Source organism: Camelus dromedarius, chromosome 5 (assembly GCF_036321535.1).
Source record: "Camelus dromedarius isolate mCamDro1 chromosome 5, mCamDro1.pat, whole genome shotgun sequence".
Classification (NCBI taxonomy): domain Eukaryota; kingdom Metazoa; phylum Chordata; class Mammalia; order Artiodactyla; family Camelidae; genus Camelus; species Camelus dromedarius.
The window spans coordinates 40,802,663-40,824,350 of record NC_087440.1 but is presented as its reverse complement, the minus strand read 5'-3'; the positions used below and the strand labels follow the sequence as shown (position 1 = coordinate 40,824,350).

General features: G+C 33.1%; 1 protein-coding gene across 9 annotated transcripts in view; it reads left to right on the top strand.

The window, feature by feature from the left end:
- Positions 1-21,688, top strand: part of RALGAPA1 (Ral GTPase activating protein catalytic subunit alpha 1) — a 204,683-nt gene that overhangs the window by 176,996 nt on the left and 5,999 nt on the right. For 8 of the 9 annotated variants that reach the window (XM_031453588.2, XM_064485901.1, XM_064485900.1 and 5 more), the window contains one exon: positions 17,516-17,640. In XM_031453588.2, coding sequence (XP_031309448.2) covers positions 17,516-17,640 — 125 coding nt within the window. Of the gene's footprint in view, positions 1-17,515; positions 17,641-18,234; positions 18,266-21,688 lie in introns of all 9 variants that reach the window. The other variant, XM_031453590.2, reaches the window with a different exon arrangement.

Genomic DNA, 21,688 nt, shown 5'->3' with positions numbered 1-21,688 from the left:
ACCAAACTACAGTCCCACCAACAGTGTAGGAGGGTTCTCTTTGCTCAACACCCTCTCCAGCATTTATTGTTTGTGGACTTTTGAATGATGGCCATTCTGACTGGTGTGAGGTGATACTTCATTAGTTTGGATTTGTATTTCTCTGATAATTAGCAATACTGAGCATTTTTTCATGTGTCTATTGGCTATTTGTAGGTCTTCATTGAAGAATTGCTTGTTTAGGTCTTCTGCCCATTTTTGGATTGGGTGGTTTGTTTTTTTCTTAAGTTGTTTGAGCTCATTATTTCTTCTAAGACACAGTTGAAAGAATGCCTTAAATCTTTTGGGAAAGTGGCGGGAGAGATTAGATTGTAATACAAAACTCTGTTTACCTCTTGTGTTTACAGGAACTCATTTTATTGAGCTAACAAAAACTATTTCTGGCCTGAGATACAAATAATATATAAGATGCACACCTTACCCAGTAGTTAAAGTATGAGGATATGGCTTAATTTTCTATTTCCTATGGCTAAATTCATACTTTTGACAACTTTTTTTCAGATTTGCATGTTACACAGAGGTATGATAGCTGGATTTGCAGTTAGAAAACATTGATTTTAACTAGAAGTCTACCTTGTGATCTTGGTCCAGTCACAGAATATTTAAACCTAACTTTCTTTATCTGTAAAAAAAAGGTGCTAATACACATCTTAGAATTGTTGTGAAGAATAAATGAGATAATGAATTTGGATGTGCCTAGTAAATGAAATAAGGTACATTATTTTGTGCAGTGATTAATTCTGTTATGTGTAAAAATTATAGTCAATATAAAACAACTTTACCCAACACCAAGGAATTGCCTAATTGGGTTTTTATGTTTGGTTGGTTGGTCAGTTAATTGATTGGATTGGATTTTCAGGCCTGCTTCATGAAGTTCTTAATAGTTAATCTTGCTGAGACGTTAATAGATACCACATTGGGGAAAATTCTAAGATGAAGAGAGAGAATTTCAGATGAAAACAGTTAACATGAACAGTTTGTTTACACAGCAAGTGTGAGCAATTTCTGTGAGCAAAACCACTTCTGGAACACTCAAAGCAAAAATAGTAAATCAGACAGATCAAACATTTTTCTTGACTTAGAAGCTTGAATTTAAAAGCTGTATAGAAATTATTTTCCCATACTGTTTAGGTATATAGTAGAGATTCTCCTAGCCTTTGCTTATCTGAAGAACATGTAGTCATCTTTCACAGAGATTCACAAAGTTCTGTATTAATTCTAAATGTTGGGGGAAATGACTTCATATAGGTGGATTCCTTGATTTTTAAATGAAAGCTTATACAATAAATTACAACTAGATGTTTTTAAGATATTGAAATACAAATGTTCTTTAATTTTAAATAACAAATACATATTTCACAAATATAATAAATTTTAAGTGCATGTTTTTGACAAATTCAGAAGGAATTTTTGACAATTCATTAAGGAAAAAATCATGCAGTCTAAAACAGACTGATAAAACAAGAGAAATTACAACAAAAATTGAGATAGAAGTAGGCTTTGAAAACCATCAGAGTTACTATTTTAATTCTCATAAGAGAAATGAAGGGGCGAAAGAATATGTAATAAACTCAATTATATTTGGATAATTATATTGCTGTTTCAGTTATTTTATGCCCAATAAAAGTACCCACTAAGATTCCACAGCATAAATTGTGCTATTTATGATCATTAAATACAGTTTAAATTTTACCCTAGGAACATCTTCTGTATCTATGAATCTAATGTTGTTCACTAAATGAGGACAATATTGATTGTCATATGCTGCCCAAATCGATCATGCTGGCAGTCAGAATTACAGTAATCTGTCAGTATTGATGACTGTCTTTCAAGCTTTGAAACCTCTCCTTGACTTCACTTGTCATTTCTTGCATTACTTGTACATGAAAAGCATTTTCTTGCAACCTCTGACTTTGTCATCTAGGTGCTTTTTTTTTTTTTTTGTCCCAAGCTCAATTTGTTGGTTTGATCATGCAGTTAGAATTGAAATGCAACACTGAGGAGGAAGATTAGGCACATTCTGGGTAACCGCTGGACCTGAGGGGTATTTCAGGTTGATCTTAGCCATCAATTTATTAGTTACCTGTTGAGAGAGAGAGAGTGTGTGCGTGTGTTTTGGTGGGGTTTGGGGGCTTTTTGTTGTTTTTGGCTTTTTTGCAGTGGGAATAATTCCAAAGCATTAATTTCATGATCTTAGCTATCATGATTGTTCCTTAAATAAAAATTTTAAAGTTAGTTCTTTGTTTTGATCCTACAGACATTTTGACTATGTACAAATGTTTAGTGTGTAGCTATCATAAATTTGCTGTTTCTGTTTCTTTTTTAGTGAGATTATACATAGAAATTTTCAGAAGTTACAGTATATAGTCATGGTGTGTTCAAGTTCTCAGAGAAACAGTCAATAGGATGTGTGTACGTACGTACGTATGCACATACATACATACATACATACACACATACATACATATATACATACATAAAGATTGATTGATTGTAAAGAATTGGCTCACACAATTGTGAGTACTGGCAAGTCTGAAATCTGAAGGAGTTCCTGGGTAGAGTTGATGCAGTCTGAGTCAGAAGGCATCTGGAGATAGAATTCCTTCTTTGGAGACCTCAATCTTCTCTCTTAAGGCCTTCAACTGATTGGATGAGACCCACCCACATTATGGAGAATAGTCTGATTTACTTTTCTCCTGATTTATATGGTAATTACATATTAAAAAATACCTTCACAGCAACATCTAGGCTGGTGTTTGGCCAAAAATTGGGTACCATGGCCTAGCTAAATTGTCATAAAATTAACCATCTCCCTTGTCCTAATTTTAAATTTTTCTTATTAACCTTTCTTACTACAAAATATAATTTGAAAAAAGTATGTAAACCCCAAATACACTATATGATACTAAATGATAAATATAGTTAAACCACCACCAGGTCAAAAGATAGAACTGTACTGTTTGTCTTCTATCAAAAATATTTATTGATTACTTATATGGTAATGGCAAAGATTTTGAGAGAGGCAAAGACAAATCAGATGGTAATCTCGTCTTCAATAAGCTTATAATCTAATAGGAGAGATAATTAATATATACATTAATAATTATAACACAAGATAAAATATGTTACATTAGGGTTATAAATAAAATGCTATGGGAATTCCAGGGAATAGGTTATTACTTTGGAGTAAGAAAATCAGGGAAGAATGCATGGAAAATCTGGGCCTCAAAGGGTGAGATTTGAGTAGATGGACTGCAGTGTATCTGTTGTAATTCTTATAATTTATATATTGAGGCTTATGTGTATAATACATATGTAATATTCTGAAGTATATAGTATGGAGGATGTTACAGAATTAAATGTATCTTTAAAAAAACACTTTCTTCCTAGGCTTAATATTCTTTCCTACCAAACCAATATTATTTGATTTCTTCTAATCTGTTTAGATTTGACTTTTTCGTAAATGCCAGAATTGGGTTTCTGTTTAACTTTTATCAGACAAATTACCAGAAGTCAATGATCATTCTTCAATTAGTCACAGTTTGTTATCCCTGCAGTTCTACTACTCAAATGTAAAGAACCTGTTGCAAAAGTATGAGAGCCAAAATGAAATGAAATGTAATTGATTGGCTCCACTAATGCAGTTTGCCATTCATTGTGATAGAACATTATAAAACCTCTTAGGGAGGCCCATCAATATTGCTGCCATTTCATGTTAGAAGAAAGTGAGTTTGTTGAGAAACTACGTAATTTTGTATCACTACTGTCTTTTGTAGGTCATTTCCTCAGAAGATAACATTGACAAGTATAGACTATCCTTAATTGTAAATTAATAATATTTTAAAATGTAGAAGCTGACTGTTGGGAAATCAGCATGGGCTTCAGAGTCCAGAACCACTTATTAAGTGTGTCACTGTCTTTATGTTTAATTTTTACTTAATCTGTAAAAGGAGCCCCAAACTCAGGATTGTTGTAAGGATTAAACAAGATTATCCACATGAAGCACTAAGCATCCTGTCTGTAATGTAGCAAGAGCTCAGAAAATGGTGGCTGCCTGGTAGTTGATGCTGTTATCATTATTATCCTCTACATTGACACTAGAAATATGCTTCTAAAACACAAGTCTATGTTAAAAGACTTGTGATGGCTCTTGACTTATTGAAATTCTTATCTAAATTCTTGGGCTACCTGCAAGCAATTCTCGTTCACTTACCCTCCCAGCCTCATAGGTCTCACTGTACTTTTGTCAGACCTACATGTACTACTTCACAGCTCTGTTCCCCCATCCTTCATCTCAACTCCCACCACACCCGGGACACCTGGTATGTGTCCAGCTAAAACATATTATTTATCCTTCAGTGCCCTTCTCCTCTTTTAGGCCCCTGGTTTTGCCCTAAGAATGCTTTTCTCTATTCTTTTCCACCTAATATACTCATTCTGCATGACCCAAATGAAATAACTATGTAAAACAAATTTTTTTTCACTAAGCAGCACACTGCCTCATAACATTTTGTTAGATGATTTACCATGTATGTGCACATGTTAAGAAGTTTTACTTATCCTGGTTTCACTAACTTCTAACAGAGATAGGTAGCTAGTGATTAGTTGTAGTACAGAGTAAATGGATTTATGGATGAATGGATTCTTAACTATTCATTTTTTTCTCTAACAAAATTTCCGTTCATTTGCCAGTGTACTTTTGGGGGGGGCTCTTAATGTTTTTATTTGAAGTATAGAGTCAGTTTACAATGTGTCAGTTTCTGGTGTGCAGCATAATACTTCACTCATATGAGAACATACATATATTCATTTTCATATTCTTTTTAACCATAAATTACTACGAGATACTGAATATAGTTTCCTGTGCTATACAGCCAATGTACTTTTAATGGTAAGTTCACTTTGTTGTTGTAATTTGTGGTACACTAGGCTACAAGTGTAAGAGCATGCTGGATAGATAAGGAAACCTAGGAGCAGCAGAAATTGCCTCTGATACATGAACAAGCCAGAATAGCACACACACAAGGGTTTTGTATTTTGACTGATTAATCAATATATCTTTATTAGAGGGCATTATAGTTTAAAGAAGATATTTTTAGAGATAAATAATCAGGTTTTTCCCTCTGTTTCTAAGGGGGAGAGGGAATGTTAAGGAGAAAACAGCTAATACACCTGTGACTTGATGACAATGACAGACGTTGTCTTGGGGAGAGTAGAGTTTGGTGAGTTCGCTCCTACCCACCCCACCCCACCCCCCATCCCAGGAAAGGAAGCAGCACATGACTACAGCCCTAAACGTTCACACTTCTTGCTGAATGGTAAGGAAGGTGGTAGCCACAGGAGAGCAGTGGGGGTAGCTACAGGAGTCTAGACTCTGCTGAGGTCTTTAATTTTACTTCTTGAACCTCTGCACCATCAGTGATCACATTAGGAGTTCTCAGTATCGTGTTAGTGCTGCTTGTTCAGCATACTGTCTAAATGAAAGTTTTAAACTTAATGGACAGATACTCTGAGAACTGTGGTTATGGCCATTTGTGCCTCAGAAGAGGATTCTTTAAATAAAATGTCTCACCAACTAAGTGGTCCAGGTTTTGTGGCTTTTGAAATGCTTGCAGCCTGCAGCTTTGAATACTAATTATTGTACTAGGACTGAGAACAGTCAAATATTCTTACTTACCTAACAGTCTGCTCTGTATTGGGAGCATTTAAGTCTCCTGAGTTAAAAGACATGGGCATTGCTACTGAAGATTTTTTTGGCTATAACCTTGTGATTTAACATCCCCATGGCCTGGATTTTTACTGCCAAACCTTACAGCCTGTGTACACATCAGAGTAACTATTTAAACAGAGGCCCTGAATACATGCAACACCTCCATTGTGACTCTAATATAGTCTTTACTACATTAATTTTAATTTACTCAGCTATTCTTTTCAGGCAGTGGCAATATATATGCCTATTGATGATGTTATAGGTATTTTGAGAGGTTTCCTTACGATCACTGTGGAAATATTTTATTACATAACTTTATAAAGATGTTAGTTTTGGTATATCAGATCTGCCTGTGTCATTTCAAAACGATGTAAAGGTAATAAATATAAAGCTCTGATATGTAATAAATTTTTGATAATAATGAAATTTATTCTATGGAATTGAACCAATATGTCTGAAAGTAGCATCATCTCAATGTTCTCTACAGATGATCTTTTACCAATATAGACCTTTAATAATTTTCTTATATTTAAACTATGGGAGCTCACAAAAATGACTTCATTACATCACCAACTTATATTCCTATTATCACTGTATTAATTCTAGAGACATTTAAATTTTTTATTCTATACCAAAAATTTAATGCACTAATGATAAATTTAAGTAATTTTAAAAGGCTATATTTCTTCACCCAAAAAAAGATCACCAAGCAATTTTGGATCTTTCTTTTATTCATCAATTATTTATTGATTACTGACTGTATAGGAGGCACTGTGAGAGAAAAGCTAGGAATAGAAAGACAACCACTGCTTTCAAGAAGCTTCTCCACTCTGGTGCAGGAGAGAGAAAGAGCCCTGTGAATGAGTGAGTGAGCGAGTGAAGTACAGTCTGAAGAGTCCAGCAATAGTGATACCTACAGAGAAGGATAGAAACGGTGATTAATTTTACTGAAGTGGGAGAGGATATTGGAGAAGAGGAAAGTAGGAATGGCTTTACCAGGGAACTATGTTCTTTCACTTATTACTTCAAAGGCACATGGGACTTTACAGACAGGGCCAGGGAAGAGCTTCTCAGGGGTAGGAAATGGGCATGGAAGGATAAAAGTGTGATGTGCTCAAGAAATGCAAGGGGTTTCACACTGCTGGGTGGTATAAAGCAAAGGGAATAGTAGTAGCTGATGAGGATCAAGTAGTTCAAAACCAGATGGTAGTCAAGCAGGAAGAAAAGCAATGTAAGTTTAGTTTTCTAATGTTACTGCCAGTAATATAGCAACCAGTGTCTAAAGTAAATCCTCCTTGTGCTCTTACATAGTTTTTAGATGTTGAATGGTAGAACACAGCTTGAATGTATTATTTTTCTTCAGATTAGTATTTAAATAATGAATGTATTATTTCTTTTCTAGTAAAAGCCTTTCTGAAATAAGTTTATTAGATGAGTATTTAAATAAAGTATTTTTTGAATTAGTTGTGCAGTAATTAGCAGGCTAGATAGCAGTAATAGCTAGTGTTATTTTTCTTAATGAGACTAAGTTCTCTCAATGTTTGATAATATTTATACATATTTGCCATTTAAAAAAGAGCACTTGAGATTTTCATAATTCTTAAGTTTTATGATACTCTTCATTCTTGCATAACAGTCCTTTACACTTTTCCTGCAAAGTACTTTTTATACAGTATTATGCTTTTACATTACTATTATACTTTTACACATTATTGACAAATGAAGCATTTTTATCCTATTCTGGCTTCTCAGCAAAAATAGCAAAGGAAGAGAGAGCACTACCACCATCTTATCTGTTTTGTCAAATCCAGTGCGACAGTATGGTCCACACATGCCAGTCTAGACATTTGGGTTATATCATAATGTACCAGAAGGAAGACAGGAGAACTCTTTCAGGTGATAATCAAGCTGTTCCTTAAAAACAGCAAAACTTAAAGTTTCTCTGCTTCTGTCTTTATTAACTTCTGGCCTTTGCTTGAACAGGGATTTTTTTTTTCCTATCAAACCCTTATGTTGTCGATATTAGTGGTGAAGGCACAGTGGTATGCTCACATTATTATTCACCTCACCTACTACATAATGTGTGAGTTTTATTCTAGTCTTTGTTTAAATATAAAAACATCAGTAGTTCAGATGCTATTTGGGGATTTCAGAGAGAAAAGAATGAAAGCTATAAAGCTGAAATTAGTCTAACCTTGTTTAACATAGGAATTGCAGTGCTTATAATCCATCCTTTTCCTTTTACCAAACATAAGAGATTCTGCTATTGAATTTTTAATAACTCAATAATGGAATTAAAATTAAACTATGGGTCACAAATCTCCCCATTTTCTTCTAACTGCTTTTTCTCTCAAACACTAGAATACAGCCTATTTAAATCTTAACTTTTGCTTGCCAAACCACTGTTACCGTCCATCTGTTCATGCCAATTGTAAAGAAGGTTCTGTTTTTAGTGAAGCTTTGCATTTCACATAAGGTATGTGAAGTGAAATTTCACAAGGGACATGATGGATCCTGATTCTTAGTGATAAACCTTTGGGGCCATCAGGGTTGGCATATGGTCCAGTACGATATGAAGGCTTGGGTTCCCTGGCTTCACTTCTTTGGCGTGAAGCTGATAAAACCTGGCTCTTGAGTATTATTTCACTGGACACCAATCATGGGCAGCAGGAACTGCCCATTTAACTCTCTGTGGGAAGGAAGCCCAGAGAGCATTCACAATGGTACCATTGTCGAATTGCAAACTGCTCTGAACAGCTTGACGGCACTAGGGAGGAGGGGAAGGGGTTGCTTTACTAATTGCTGTTCAGAAAAAAGAAAGAAGCAAAAATAGCTGTTGTAGAATTGATGTTTCTACATTTACTTATTCTCTTGATAGGATTGTTGACTTGTATTTAGCACATACCTAGTATCAAAAAGAAAGCAAATAAATATATTTAAGCAACCACCTGTAGTAATTCCTTGTTAACATGCCATTATCTATTTTCAGCCCACTAGATTATAGCAGAGCAAATTTTTATGTTTAGATGAAAATAATGCTTATGTTCATAAAAATTTACAATGAGAGAAAGTGAATTAAAACCACCACAGTTTATATATCAGATAATGTTAAAGACAGATTTGGCTTAATTTCCTTTATGCTGTGCTTTTTAGAGTCCCCAAATATCATCTGAATACAAATATGCTATATTAATATAGAAATGTAAATTAATTTTATGCATAATAATTACGAATGCTAAAATAATCCACTACGCAGATCTTGAGGTTAAAAACTGGACTTATCATTGAAATGAATAGCTGATACCTATATGATTATCTTTCTCTCCTTGAATTCTGTTTTGGGTATCTTTTAAATGTGAGGCTTGTTTCCTTTTATATGAAGCACTCTATGCTGTGATCTTTTATAAACACTACTCTTGGCCTTTCCGTTTTCTTCTAGTCAATCTAATCAGGCAGTTGGTGGTTCTGATGTAAAGAAATAATGATCTACAGCTTAAAAAATTAAAGCTTATTTCTGCCCCTAGGATCCTAACCCCACAATGTATATTTCCATAGATGATTCTTTTTCAGCATAATTTAAGTTGACTAAATTATACTATACTATTATAATTTATGCAATAAGTCCTTTCATAGGATCAGGGAGAAATATTTTAAGGAAAATAATTTAATCTGTAATTTTTTTTAAATGGGATGTTCTTGTTAAACTGAGGGAAAATCAAATGCATGTTTTGTAAAATTAGTAACAGTGTGCAAAATTTACTAGTATTCTATCTCTTCATGTCCCCTTAAATTATTTTAGTAAATGGACACCAGTGCAATATTTCAAAAACAGTAATTCATTGAATGCCCATTCTTCCTTTTACTGCAGCATAGATTATAGTTAAGTCAAGATTAATGGGTAGATTTTGATGTTAAAATCCAGTCTCTGAACCTATTATTCCCTGGGGGCATATAGTGCATTAGTTTAAGCCAATATACTGTTTATCATAGATTCTACAACACTGTCTTAAATGACAGTTTGCTGTACTTTGTAACTACTTACCATGATAATAAATCATTTTTTTTTACTCCTGATAATTACAGCATTTAAACAAAATCTTAATTAAGTTAGTACACATTTAGGTAGAGATAACACTTAAGTAATTGTACACTGTAAAATTTCACTTAGTTATTTTTTTCCTTTTTGCAATCTTCTGACAGAACCCAAGTTTAGTATTTAGTTCAAAGACATTCATTTCCTCAACTTTAATGTACTGAAATTTTTGTTCCTAAAAGGAACAACACAAAGTGATTTTTTTCTAGTCTCCCCCAATATTTTTTAAATTCTTACTCTAATATTAGTGATTCTGAAGCAGTTCTCTGTTGATGAAAGTCTCATTATTAATAACATTTTCAAGTAGGTGATATCAAGAATGAGAGGAGAGTCCATATTTTTAATTTCATTAAATTTGAAATCCAGGTAACTTAGTTTTTCTTTTAAATGTTTTACTGTATACAACTTTCATGAAAGTGTAATAGATAATATACATATTTGATAATCATGTTAGTGCTTTTTAGAAGCCACCAATGATTATTGGATTATTAAATCAGGGAGGATTTTCAGAAACTTTAGGTAGGTTTAAGTTTTTAATCCTATTTATTTAAGGTTAATCTTTTTAAATGTATTTACATTAACTTTGGTAGAATTGGGCTTATCAACTTTTTGCTTAATGTTTTCATTTAGTAATTGACTGATTTATGAGCAATTATATATGGTCCAAATTTTATTCAACTCCAGCCTTCAATAATAGGACTATCCTCACAGTGCCTTAGCACCTGTTACGGATTTTGAGTCATCTGGCAGCCCATGGGACTTAGATAAAGAAGTACCAGGTGTCCTGCCTGTCTCCTAATTGAGACGCAGTGAAAACAATATAGAGTTGGCAGTATGGTTAAAAGGATGGATTAAAGCCCATCTTTGTCTACTTGACAAATCACAGCTTTTCCTTCATGGTGTAGATAGTATCAACTACTAAAGAATGTCTTTAATATAAGGCATCGTATAATCATACACAATAATTTGTCATAACCTGTTGCAGATTTTCAGAAGAATTTCTGTTAACATTAATACAAACAATACCAAGATTCATGCTATTATTTGGGGGGAATTTTTGCTGTATATGAACTAGACTGCTTGATTCTTAATTAGCTACTCTAGGAAAGAAATGGAGTGTTAGCTTACTAGCTCTTCTTTATAAAGTAAACAATAGTTTACTTTTATAAATGGGCAGTGCCTATTAGTCCAATGGGATATGTAATTGCCCTGTATATTTCAGAGAAATATATTGCTTTACTATTGATAATAATAGCCATGAAATTCTTGAGATGTACTTACAAAATATATCTACCTATATCCTTTATCTCAATAAAATTCTTATTTTTTATTATTTTTTCAAGACCCTGTGTAATAATACTGCCTCAGAATGTCTGAAGATATCTCAAGGCCTTTTAGAACTGAAAAGCCAAATATGACTTTTCTCATTTTTATTTTATAGCATGCCATGGAATTTTACTACACTACAGTATGATACTCTATTTTATAAACATTTTTCCAAAATTGCCAATCCTAGAACTTAAGCTAATGGTCATTGTGTTGACCATCTTGCACTAACTAGAATGGCTTTTATACCCTTTTTTCTCTCCATATAAAACCCAGATCACTGAGATTATATGTAGAAAGAGCACTGGACTATTAAGTGACCAAGCTTCTAGTCCCAGCTCTACTAGTCAGCAGCTTTGTTTTTCTGAGCACATCTCTGTATTCTCCTTTGAGGCAAGGGTTATTGCTGAATGAACATTTTGCCGATTTTGCTAAGTCTCCTGAAAGTAATGTTGGTAGATCACTATTGTGTCATTCCTGTAGGTCACAGTGTCCTAAAATATTCTCAATAAATGATGCCTTGGGATCAACCCCCTCAACATGGCCTTTTTAAAAACTTAAATATTTAAATTTCCAAGTATTATTTTTCAAGGATATTTTACCTGTAGTGGTATACAGAGCAGTTTTGGAAATCTGCCTAAAATGATCTTGAAAGAAACCTTCATTTGATTTTATATAGAGATTTTCTCGGTTTCTTCCCTTTTCTCCACCCTCTGTACAGATGGCCACTTAAATGAAAAGAATTCATTTAACTAAATTTGTTGTCTCATACTGTAGAATATATGAACATTTTAAAAATTTCTTTTTAAAAATTATCACAACCAGTGGAGCAGAATATTTATTTCAATGCTAAGTTGTAATGAGTTGTAATTACTCTCAACACTTACAGAATTTCTTCTGTAGGCAATTGTTAAAATTTTTTGAGAAGTTAATATCAGCTTTCTTCTAATGTTATACCTTACATATATATACATTGTGCTTTATTCACTTTTTCTTCTTCCAAAGAAGATCAGCAAGATTAAGGGTAGGATAGAACCAAAGTGTTCCTCACAAGATTGAAACTCTTAATTCAGTTCTAGGAAAGTCCCAACTATATTTGCCCCAAAGGATTTGCCTCTGGGGAGCCAAGTTGCAATCAGAGGAAGGGGCTGTCTGCATAAGTCTCCTAATCAGCTGTCAAACCAACTTTATTCATTCCTTCTATAAACTGTCATTGAGTACTACTGTGTTAGGTGCTGTAGATATAAAGATAGAGAGACATGGCCTCTGCCCCCAGACATTAGCCTCTCCACTAGTTTATTAGAAGAACAAGCATGAGGAAAGAGGCTCTCTTGGTGTTTAACAACTGGCTCTGGAGAGCAGGAGGAGGCCCCAGTTTGTGGCATTTGTTGAATTCTTTGATGTGAAAACTTCCACCATAGCCAGTTTTAAGCTACCAACCACCTTCCAAACTTTGTGAATTTTGTAAGTAGTACTCACAAAAAGTTTTCTAAGTCAGAAGGCAAAACTCTCTCTTCCTACAGTTACTGTCCTTGGAATTTTCTATACAGAGAAGGGAGATGAAATTCCTAACTGCTAAAACTGCAAAGAAACCATAGAAATATGAGTGTAGGCAAGTGCTTACTAAATTAGGAATTCAGAATGAGCCTTAAATCCCTGAGGCTATGATGTTAAGCACAGATATAAACACTTCATGCTTTGCTTTTGCTTAAAAAGGAGCCAGTAGGTTTTTCTTTTCTGGTTTAGGAAAGAAAACATTAAAATTGAATTTAAGAGGTAATTAAGCAGTGATATGCCTCTGATGTCTGCTTACAGTTAAAATTTTCATTACTCCTTTTTATGAAAAAGTATACTGTATATTCATTCTTACTAGTATAATATATATACATATACACATAAACATACATATACATACACACCCACATATTTCTGTTTCTATGAGACTAGTCACAAATTACACTTGACCTAAGTGTTTATACAACCTCCTGGGTTGTACCACAGAATTAGTGATCACAAAACTAAAGGTTTTGCCTTTTCTAACTGCAAAAGCAGTTCAAAATTACATTATATTATGAAGAAAATTATTGTGGAGAATGAAGAGTTGTTGCTTCCTTAAAACCAAATCTACCTTTACATTAGTGAGTACATTCTCCCTATCATTAGTAAAATTGGAAAAAGGATACTATAATGTACTGTTTGCAGTCTCTTTTCTTCATATAATGTCTTTTTTCTCATGAGAAATCAAGTTTTCTCTTATAAGTCAGAAGTTCCTCTGTACATATCATAAACAAGACATATTATCAAAGATTTCTTGTACATGAATACAGATACATTTCTTAAATCGATACTGAAAATTGTCCTCATGGAGACAGCACCTGCTGTTTACAAATACTTGAGTCAAAAGTCAAAATAAACTTTTGTCAGCACAGATGTAGGGGGACTTTGGGGTTACCCTGAATTTATATCCTTTATCTTCAACACCCCTGTGACATAAATAGGAGCAGGTGGTAGTATCCCCATTTAACATTCAGGTAAACTGTGGCACAGAGAATCCATGCACCTCTTTCCAGAAATGGGCTGAAATTGAACCCTGGTTTCGTGACAGCTGGTCTGGACGCAGTGACAGAGGGCCATAAATAATTTCATACATAAAAATCAAAAGTAGTTCCTTAAAATGAATAATGATGTTAATTTCATATGAATGAAATACAGATTAGGTTTAAACTGTTTGTTTATGCTATAGAAAGCATTTCGTTCCCTTTTATTATTTTTAGAATAGTAATATTCTTTCCCTCTTTTTCTGCTTCTGCAGAAAGTAGGAAGAGGATTAGTGGATAATTATAGTGCTGTGATTGCAGCACCTGTGTGTGATTTCTTTCGATTGGCTAGTTCTGCATCAAAGATTCCTACCAGTTAAAAGTCTCCTTCATCAAATGGCTTTTTATTAGCTAGTTTTGGCTTGGTTTGTTTCAGATTTGCAACAGAAATCTTAATTCAGCTTAGACTTGTACTTTAAATTTTATTCTGAATTTGCAAGTTTACCATCACCTTTTTATCTCAGCCATTTCAGTTTTTGTCATTTCAGTGCCAATGGCAACATGCACTCACAGTCAAAATATAGCTTGAGCTATCCTGTTGTTGTTAGTCATCAAGTTTGTGTATGCCACTCGATTTATAGGTACTAATAACTCTTCCCTAGAGAGCTGCCTTTTATGGAATAAGTGTCTGACCTATTATAAGGAAATATGGGAATTAACCGTTTTGGATTATGGTTACCATTGCAGATGCTAACATCTCTGTTTGAAACTTTATTATCATCTCAATCACAAAAAGCACCTTGTTTGTGGACTCAGGGCTATGGTTTAAGTACTTAGAGTTCATTATGTCATCTTAATATATATTTTCCAAAGTAAAACGGGAAAAGATGTAAGTACTATAGATTGATTCGTTTTGATAATGTTGTTGTTTATTTGGCTACCTCAAACTTGGAAAATTATAAAGAATATTTAGCTTTTAGAAGGTATTATTGTAGACTATAATAATTTACTAAGCTAACAGTGTTTTCTGAAATTAACCCCACAAAAGGAAACCTCAGGCATTAGCCTGCCTGATTTGTGATAAGCACAGCAGTTTTTCATTTAAATTCAATCATTAATGATTGTTTTCCTTCACTCTGCCACCTCTATTTAAACTTTAAAAAGTCATTTTAGAGAGCATCATTTTCAGTAATGATTTTTTACAGTTTTATTAAATACATCATGTGTTTTTATACAAAATGAATACATTATGTCTAGATAATTTTAGTTTATGTAGGTTTATATTAGGGTTTCTTCAAAGTTTTATAAATCTCTTTTGTATAGTGAAATAGAATTATACTTCAAAAATATATTTTATCTAGATAGTCATTTCTTGCTCTAATACATTTTACTACATTGGAAATATCCTCCCTGTTTTAGAAATATTAAATTTGCTTTCTTTCTGACTAATTTTTGTGTAAAGTCTGAATATAATAAGATAAAGTAAAATATTTCATTTATAGACCTTCTGAAAGTAGAGCATTTTAAAAGCAGGTAGGTGTCTCCACCCTACTTTTCATGAAGCATTTTACCCATTCAAGCAGACTTTTAAAAACAGCTTGTTTTGATAGCAGACTGTTCTCCTGTGGGCCTTCAGCCTTTGCTTCCTGGCAGCACCTTTGGTGCGAAAAGAGAGTGATCAATTGGGAGACTATCAGTGCCAGCATGCATAGAGTGATAAGTTAACACACCACTGGGAATTTCTAGGGCCCACCAAGATACTTCACTTCTAATGTGCTAACAAGCTCATTTTTCTACCTCTTGCCTCTTCAGTTATTTTTTTTCTCAGAAGAGCTTAGAAGTTGAGTGCATCAGGCATAATGAAAAGCTCTGTAGGAGGGAGAAGCAATAACCCCATTTTTCCCTTTTCAGCCAAATAGAAAATTAGTTTCTGGTAATACACAAAGGCCAGTATTTTTTGTACAAGGGGCACTGCTGTGAATCAAAGGACTCTATTAACTGCAGAAAATTCGGCAGCTGTGAATCTCCCCCAATGAAAAAAGTACTTTCCAACAAGTTGTGAGATATGTGGTATTATTTAGATTGAACCATCAGTTTCATCCTCTTCCATTTATAAGCATATACCCTCTTTTTAAAGTGTGCTATATTACTTTTCTGTGTTAACACTCGAAAGTATCTATATGATCCTTCCATGAAATCTTTACCACTGATCATTTTAATGTAGCATCTTGTCCTGTTGCTACCCATTTCAGAAGTAAGATTATTTTGAAGTTCAACTCCAGAATTGAAAATAATGAATTGGAAGGAATTGGAAGTCAGATTATTTCAATATTTGATAGATAAAATAAATTGTAGAAGAGATTACTCAAGCCATTTTGAGGGCAAAATACATCACAGTCTAAGTCAAGTGCATAATGACTATAGTCTTACCGTTCACTCTGTTTTTTTTTTCTCTCTTCCTAATCAGTAACCTTTTGTAAATTTAACTGGCTATGGCATCTCCCACTGAATTAACATTTTAAATTACCCTCCTCTCAAAATTTTTTTTCTGTCCTGTTTGTAGACTTGGTCTACAATTTCTAGAACAGTAGAACTACAACCATTGAATTGCAGTTTTAAAGAGAGAAAATAATGAAGTTTGTGGGGAAAATATTAAAATGGGTTTTGGAAAAAAATCAGTGAATAAAGAACCAATAGGCAAATTTTTATTATCCTTTATACTTATATAAATGTCTGATATAAAGCCTATCAACATAGCACACTGGGTACAGCAGGAAAAGTTTTAAAAGTTGTAGAAGAAAGGTTAACTGATTTCTCAGTTCAGGAACTATACGACATGAAGTCAGCATGTGAGTTTTTCCTGATAATTGTATGTTGCTGCCTGCTGCTCTACATTTTGACAGCCATTTCCATAGTTGCTTTCGTGAACAACAGAAATATTCTCTCTCTTTCTCGCCCTCTCTGTGCTAACAGCACAATCAGGCCTGCTGAAACAGGAAGCCTGGAGTGGGTTGTTCAAAAGCAACAACACTTCAAGGTACTGGTTGCTTGTCAATAATATCAGAGAAGAAAATGTGGTGAAAGGGAAGTACAGTATTTTTCTGTCAGTGTCAGTGCCCTGTAGATGCTTTGTTAGACAGTATTTAGGAGTCCTGTGGACTCTTTGCAAATATTCCTGCTTGTTTCAGTGTTATAATTGACTAGGTATTTTTTCTGACATAAAAATTCTACTATGTATTTATCTTAACCGCATGGAGTTATTTGAGGATTACAGCAACAGTAGTCTTCCATTCACAATGAGAACAATTGTTGAGAAGATGCAGGGATTTTAGAAGAAGAAGAAGATATGCAGGAATTTTTTTTTTACAATGTATCATTAGAAATGAAAAACAATTTCAGACAGTATTTTAGGCAGCATTATAATATTTATTGTGTGGCTTTTTAGAGTTCAGCTGCAGATCGAAGCTGATTGACAAGATAAGATGAGCCTAGGCTGACCTGAAAGCAGTTGAATCCTTTCCCAAGTAAAGTGTTACCTTTCTTTCTTCCAACAGTTTACTATTAATTATTTTCTAATAAATGTCTCCCTGTTAAGCTGTCAAGTGTAGTGGTATCCAGAAGAATAAACTTATGTTAAAAGCTGTATTTTTACTCTTTAAAAGGCTATACTTTTAATGATATGCAAGAATAGTAAATAATTTTATTTATTAAGAAGTAATGGCTTAGTAATCATAGTAGTCCTTTTCCATGAGATACATTCTTTTCCAATGTAAGCTGTATTTAAGTTCATCCTTAACTGAAGGAAATCAGCTATGAGGAGAGAGCGCGGTATCTGCAAACAATTGTCCAGCACCATTTAGAACCAACAACCTTTGAAGATTTTGCAGCACAGGTTTTTTCTCCAGCTCCCTACCATCATTTACCATCTGATGCCGGTAAGATTAAAAGCAAGTATTAGTTACTGGTCATTATTGAAACTTGAAATGCAATACCCTTTTGTTCTAAAAACTCTTAAAATAATGGAAAACTTGCTTGAATAAAATTCTAGTCATTGATATATAAATATTTGTCATTATTATTGAATATTTGGCCTGTAAATTTGATTTATACTTTTACCTATATGCAGTTCCTCTAAAAGTCAACAATCTTCGTAAAAGCACCAAGCACATTTTATCTTAGCTAATGGGCAGTGACTATTGTGTTTCATGAATCATTACTGAAGTATCTGCAATAGAAACACAAGTTGAGCAGGGACTCTCTCAACTTCAGAGGATCAAATTTTATGGCCAAGAATATTGCCTTATCAGCGCTGATTTCACAAATAAAGTTAAAATAACTGGTCTAGAGTTAGAAGTACTTAGCAGACTAAATTATCTTATAAATATTTAAAGATTATAAGAGGGTACTGCATTTTGCAATTAACTAATTTTGAAGAAATCAGTAAGAAAATAAATGACTCATGGCCTTCCTATTCTGTAATACTTTGCACTCCTTATGATTGTTTCATTTATTTTATTTTCCCTCTTTAGATCATTAAATATCAGTTCTGTTTATCTGAAGGTAAGACAAAGTGTCAACCAAAACACCCTTTGTTCTTCCCCCATTTCCTTTTTTTAAAGTTAGCAAGCACTAAGCTTGTAACTCAGTTAATAAGCAAACTTAACACTGCCCTGGTTCATACTAAACATTTCAGAAATTGTCTCTAAATTTCTTCCAGAATTATACTTACTAACCCAGGTCTGCATGAAACACTAACACTGGTTCTGGGATAAAAATAACTAATAGTAGAACCCTTGGTTGAAGTTAGTTACACCTTGTTGCATAGACCTTTTTGTTTCTCAGCATGAAAAAGTAGTACTACTGAACTGAAATGATGTCTTTGTATTTTGTAATGTGTTGCATTGTTACTGGATATCTTAACTCATCAAATAGTTATTCTGTTGTGTGCCTCATACTATACTAGGCACCTGAAATACAAAGATAACTGTTTTAATGATGTTTAAGGGAAGCAGGAAAAGAGAATACAATACACTTGAAGTTCATCGTAATAAGCCTTCAAATTCTCTTTATACTATATACATTAAATATGTTTAAATGGCGCAGTATTTTCTGGCCTAATTTGTTTCAAAAATAATTACTATAATTCTCAGTTGAGGTTTAGTTGATGAAATTAAAGTTTCCATTCCTGTCATCATTTTTATTGGCCATTATAAAAATAATTTTACAAAAAAATGTGGAGCCCTTTCAATTAATATATAAAAGACCTAGCAAAGAGAAAGTTATATTAGAAGAGGTTGAATCTTTTGAAGGAGAGATTTAAAAGTGTTAAGATTTGTTTCAGTGAATTGACACCATCTAAAATTATTCAGTTTGGCGATAAGAAAGATGGCAAAAGAAGGATAGAAAAAGTAAATTAATGAACAACAAAACAAAAACTAGTTAAGTATACCTAGAAATGTCACTTTTAATAATAGAGAATATCTGGTAAAATATCAGACATTAAAATAGATATGGATAATACTTTTGTTATTTGTTATCGTATAGGCAACCCATAAATCTCTCAAATGAAAAATTTTGGTAATAAGGCCACATTCAGACTAACTTTTCCACTTAAATGTAGAAAGGCTGTCAGTTTTCATGTTGTAGTTGTTTACCAGCTGGAGTCTTTCATATTCTTTCTCTTAATGTTTTTCTTATATTTTGCATATTATCCTGCACATTTGGCCAGATGTATAATATGGGAAGTAAGTGGTATTCTCACTTTCTGAGACATTAGGTAAAGGATACAGTCAAGGTTCTTCAGTTAATTTTTTTCTTTCTCTTTTACATTTTTTTATTGAGTTATAGTCATTTTATAATGTTGTACGTATTACTTTTTTTAAATTGTCTTTGCCTTTAGGAACCATTAGAAACATGCACTTGAATTTTTTAAGTGTTTTTACCTGTGAATAACTTCCAGTATTACTGAATACATTTTTATGGGTTTTTTCTGGCAGACTTTAATAGTTATGAAAGATAAAAAGTTTTATCAGTGGTTTTCAATTCAACACAATAATATAAAAATGAAATATTTACTCCTTTATGGTAACAAAAACATTATGATATCTGAAGAATGATTTTTTTCCCCCAATCATCTCAAATTTTTATTTTCTTGTCATAAGCCACCCCATACGTATAGAACTCCCTTTAAAGTTTGAAGTCAAAGTGGAGAGAGAAGACATGAAATAGGACATACTTAATAGTCATGTGGAGCTGACTTACAGTTTGTAAAAATTTCATAATGGAATGAAGATTTTTAGGTTTATTTTTACTTTTTAACGTAAGGATAAAATTTATATGCATTCAAAACTGCAGTTGTGGTGGGAGGTTATAGCTCAGTGGTAGAACACATGCTTAGCATGCATGAGGTCCTGGGTTCAATCCCCAGTACCTCCGTTAAAAAAAGTTTTTTTTTAATAAAAATTTTTTTTAAAACCTGCAATTGAGAATCAACTTTAGATATCCTGTGCATACCCCATGTATATAAAATAATATTAATCAATACTAATGCAATAATTTGAAATTAAGTTTTAAAGGAATACCAGTATGATAACCATTTAAAGGATATGATCTATTCTTTCTAATCAAACCTATAATATAATTCTATTCAGTGGAGTAGTGGAAAAATACTATTTTTTAAGTTTACTTAACTTGGCTCAAGATTATTTAAAACTTACTTCCTGGTTAACAGTAATGCACCAACTGTGATGACATTGAAATTCAAAAGGGAATTTTTCTAGATAATTTTTAGTATTACTTAAATAGATAATGAAAAACATTTTTGGTGTATCATAGTTGATCCATAAATTTCTTAACTGTATTTTCTCAGAATGGACTCTGTCTGTGACAGTAGACTGATACTTAAGGGAATTTATTTTTATCCCTAAGGTCATTGCGGGAGATATTGTGATGTCACAGTTTGTTGATCTTCCATAACTACATTAAAATATTATTAGATTTTTTCATGTCCTTTATTTTTAAAAAAAAATTACAGGAAAAAATCCTTTTATCTTTGTCAGCCGTGTGTGTGGAAAATATCAAAAGTTTTGCAGTGACCTTCTTTTTTAACTTTTTTTATATTCATGAGCCCCTGTCCTCTTGACTCTATACTTTAAAATAAAATTGCTCCCCTTCTTGGCCAGATTATATTGGTAGTGTAAAATCTAGATATTTTCCCATAGTGCCACAATGTCTTTTCAAATCTTTTTTTTTTTTTAAATAAAAGAAACCCTAGAATGCCTACAACAAGAAACAGAATCATGTTTTACCAAAAGTGCACAGTAAATATTAATTATCTGTCTCATTAAATATACACCCATAGCTTTTTCAAGTATTACATCTTTTTCAATATCATCAGCCCTAAATATTTTTGAATGCCTATTGTGTAAGCATATCTACAATTACCTCTAACACTCTGTTATTTTAATTGAGCTAGTAGATACCTCCCTCTGGATTTGTTTTTCTATGAATTAAGTTAGAAATTTTAGTACTTCGAAAACTAAAGGGTTGATTGGTATTTGATTCTATATATGAATATATTCGTGTGTGTGTGTGTATACACATATACAGTTGTCCCTTGCATAACATGGGTTTGAACTGCACAGGTCCACTTATACATGCAGTTTTTTCAGTAGTAAATATTGCAGTACTACACAGTCTGATGTTGGTTGAATCTGTGGATGCGGAACTATGGATGTAGGGGAACCAGAGCATCTATAGGGAGGAACTGCATGTATGGAGGCTGACCGTAAGTTACAAGCACATTATGCAGAGGGTTGGCACTCCTAACCCCTCATGTTTGAGGGTCAACTATATGCCACATAAATGTACATATATCTACCGATACATACCACTTTGTATAATTACCTTCAGGAAGCGTATAGGTTCCTATTTAAGTAAATATTATAAAAATTTAATAATGAGATTCAAATATTTCTATGCCAT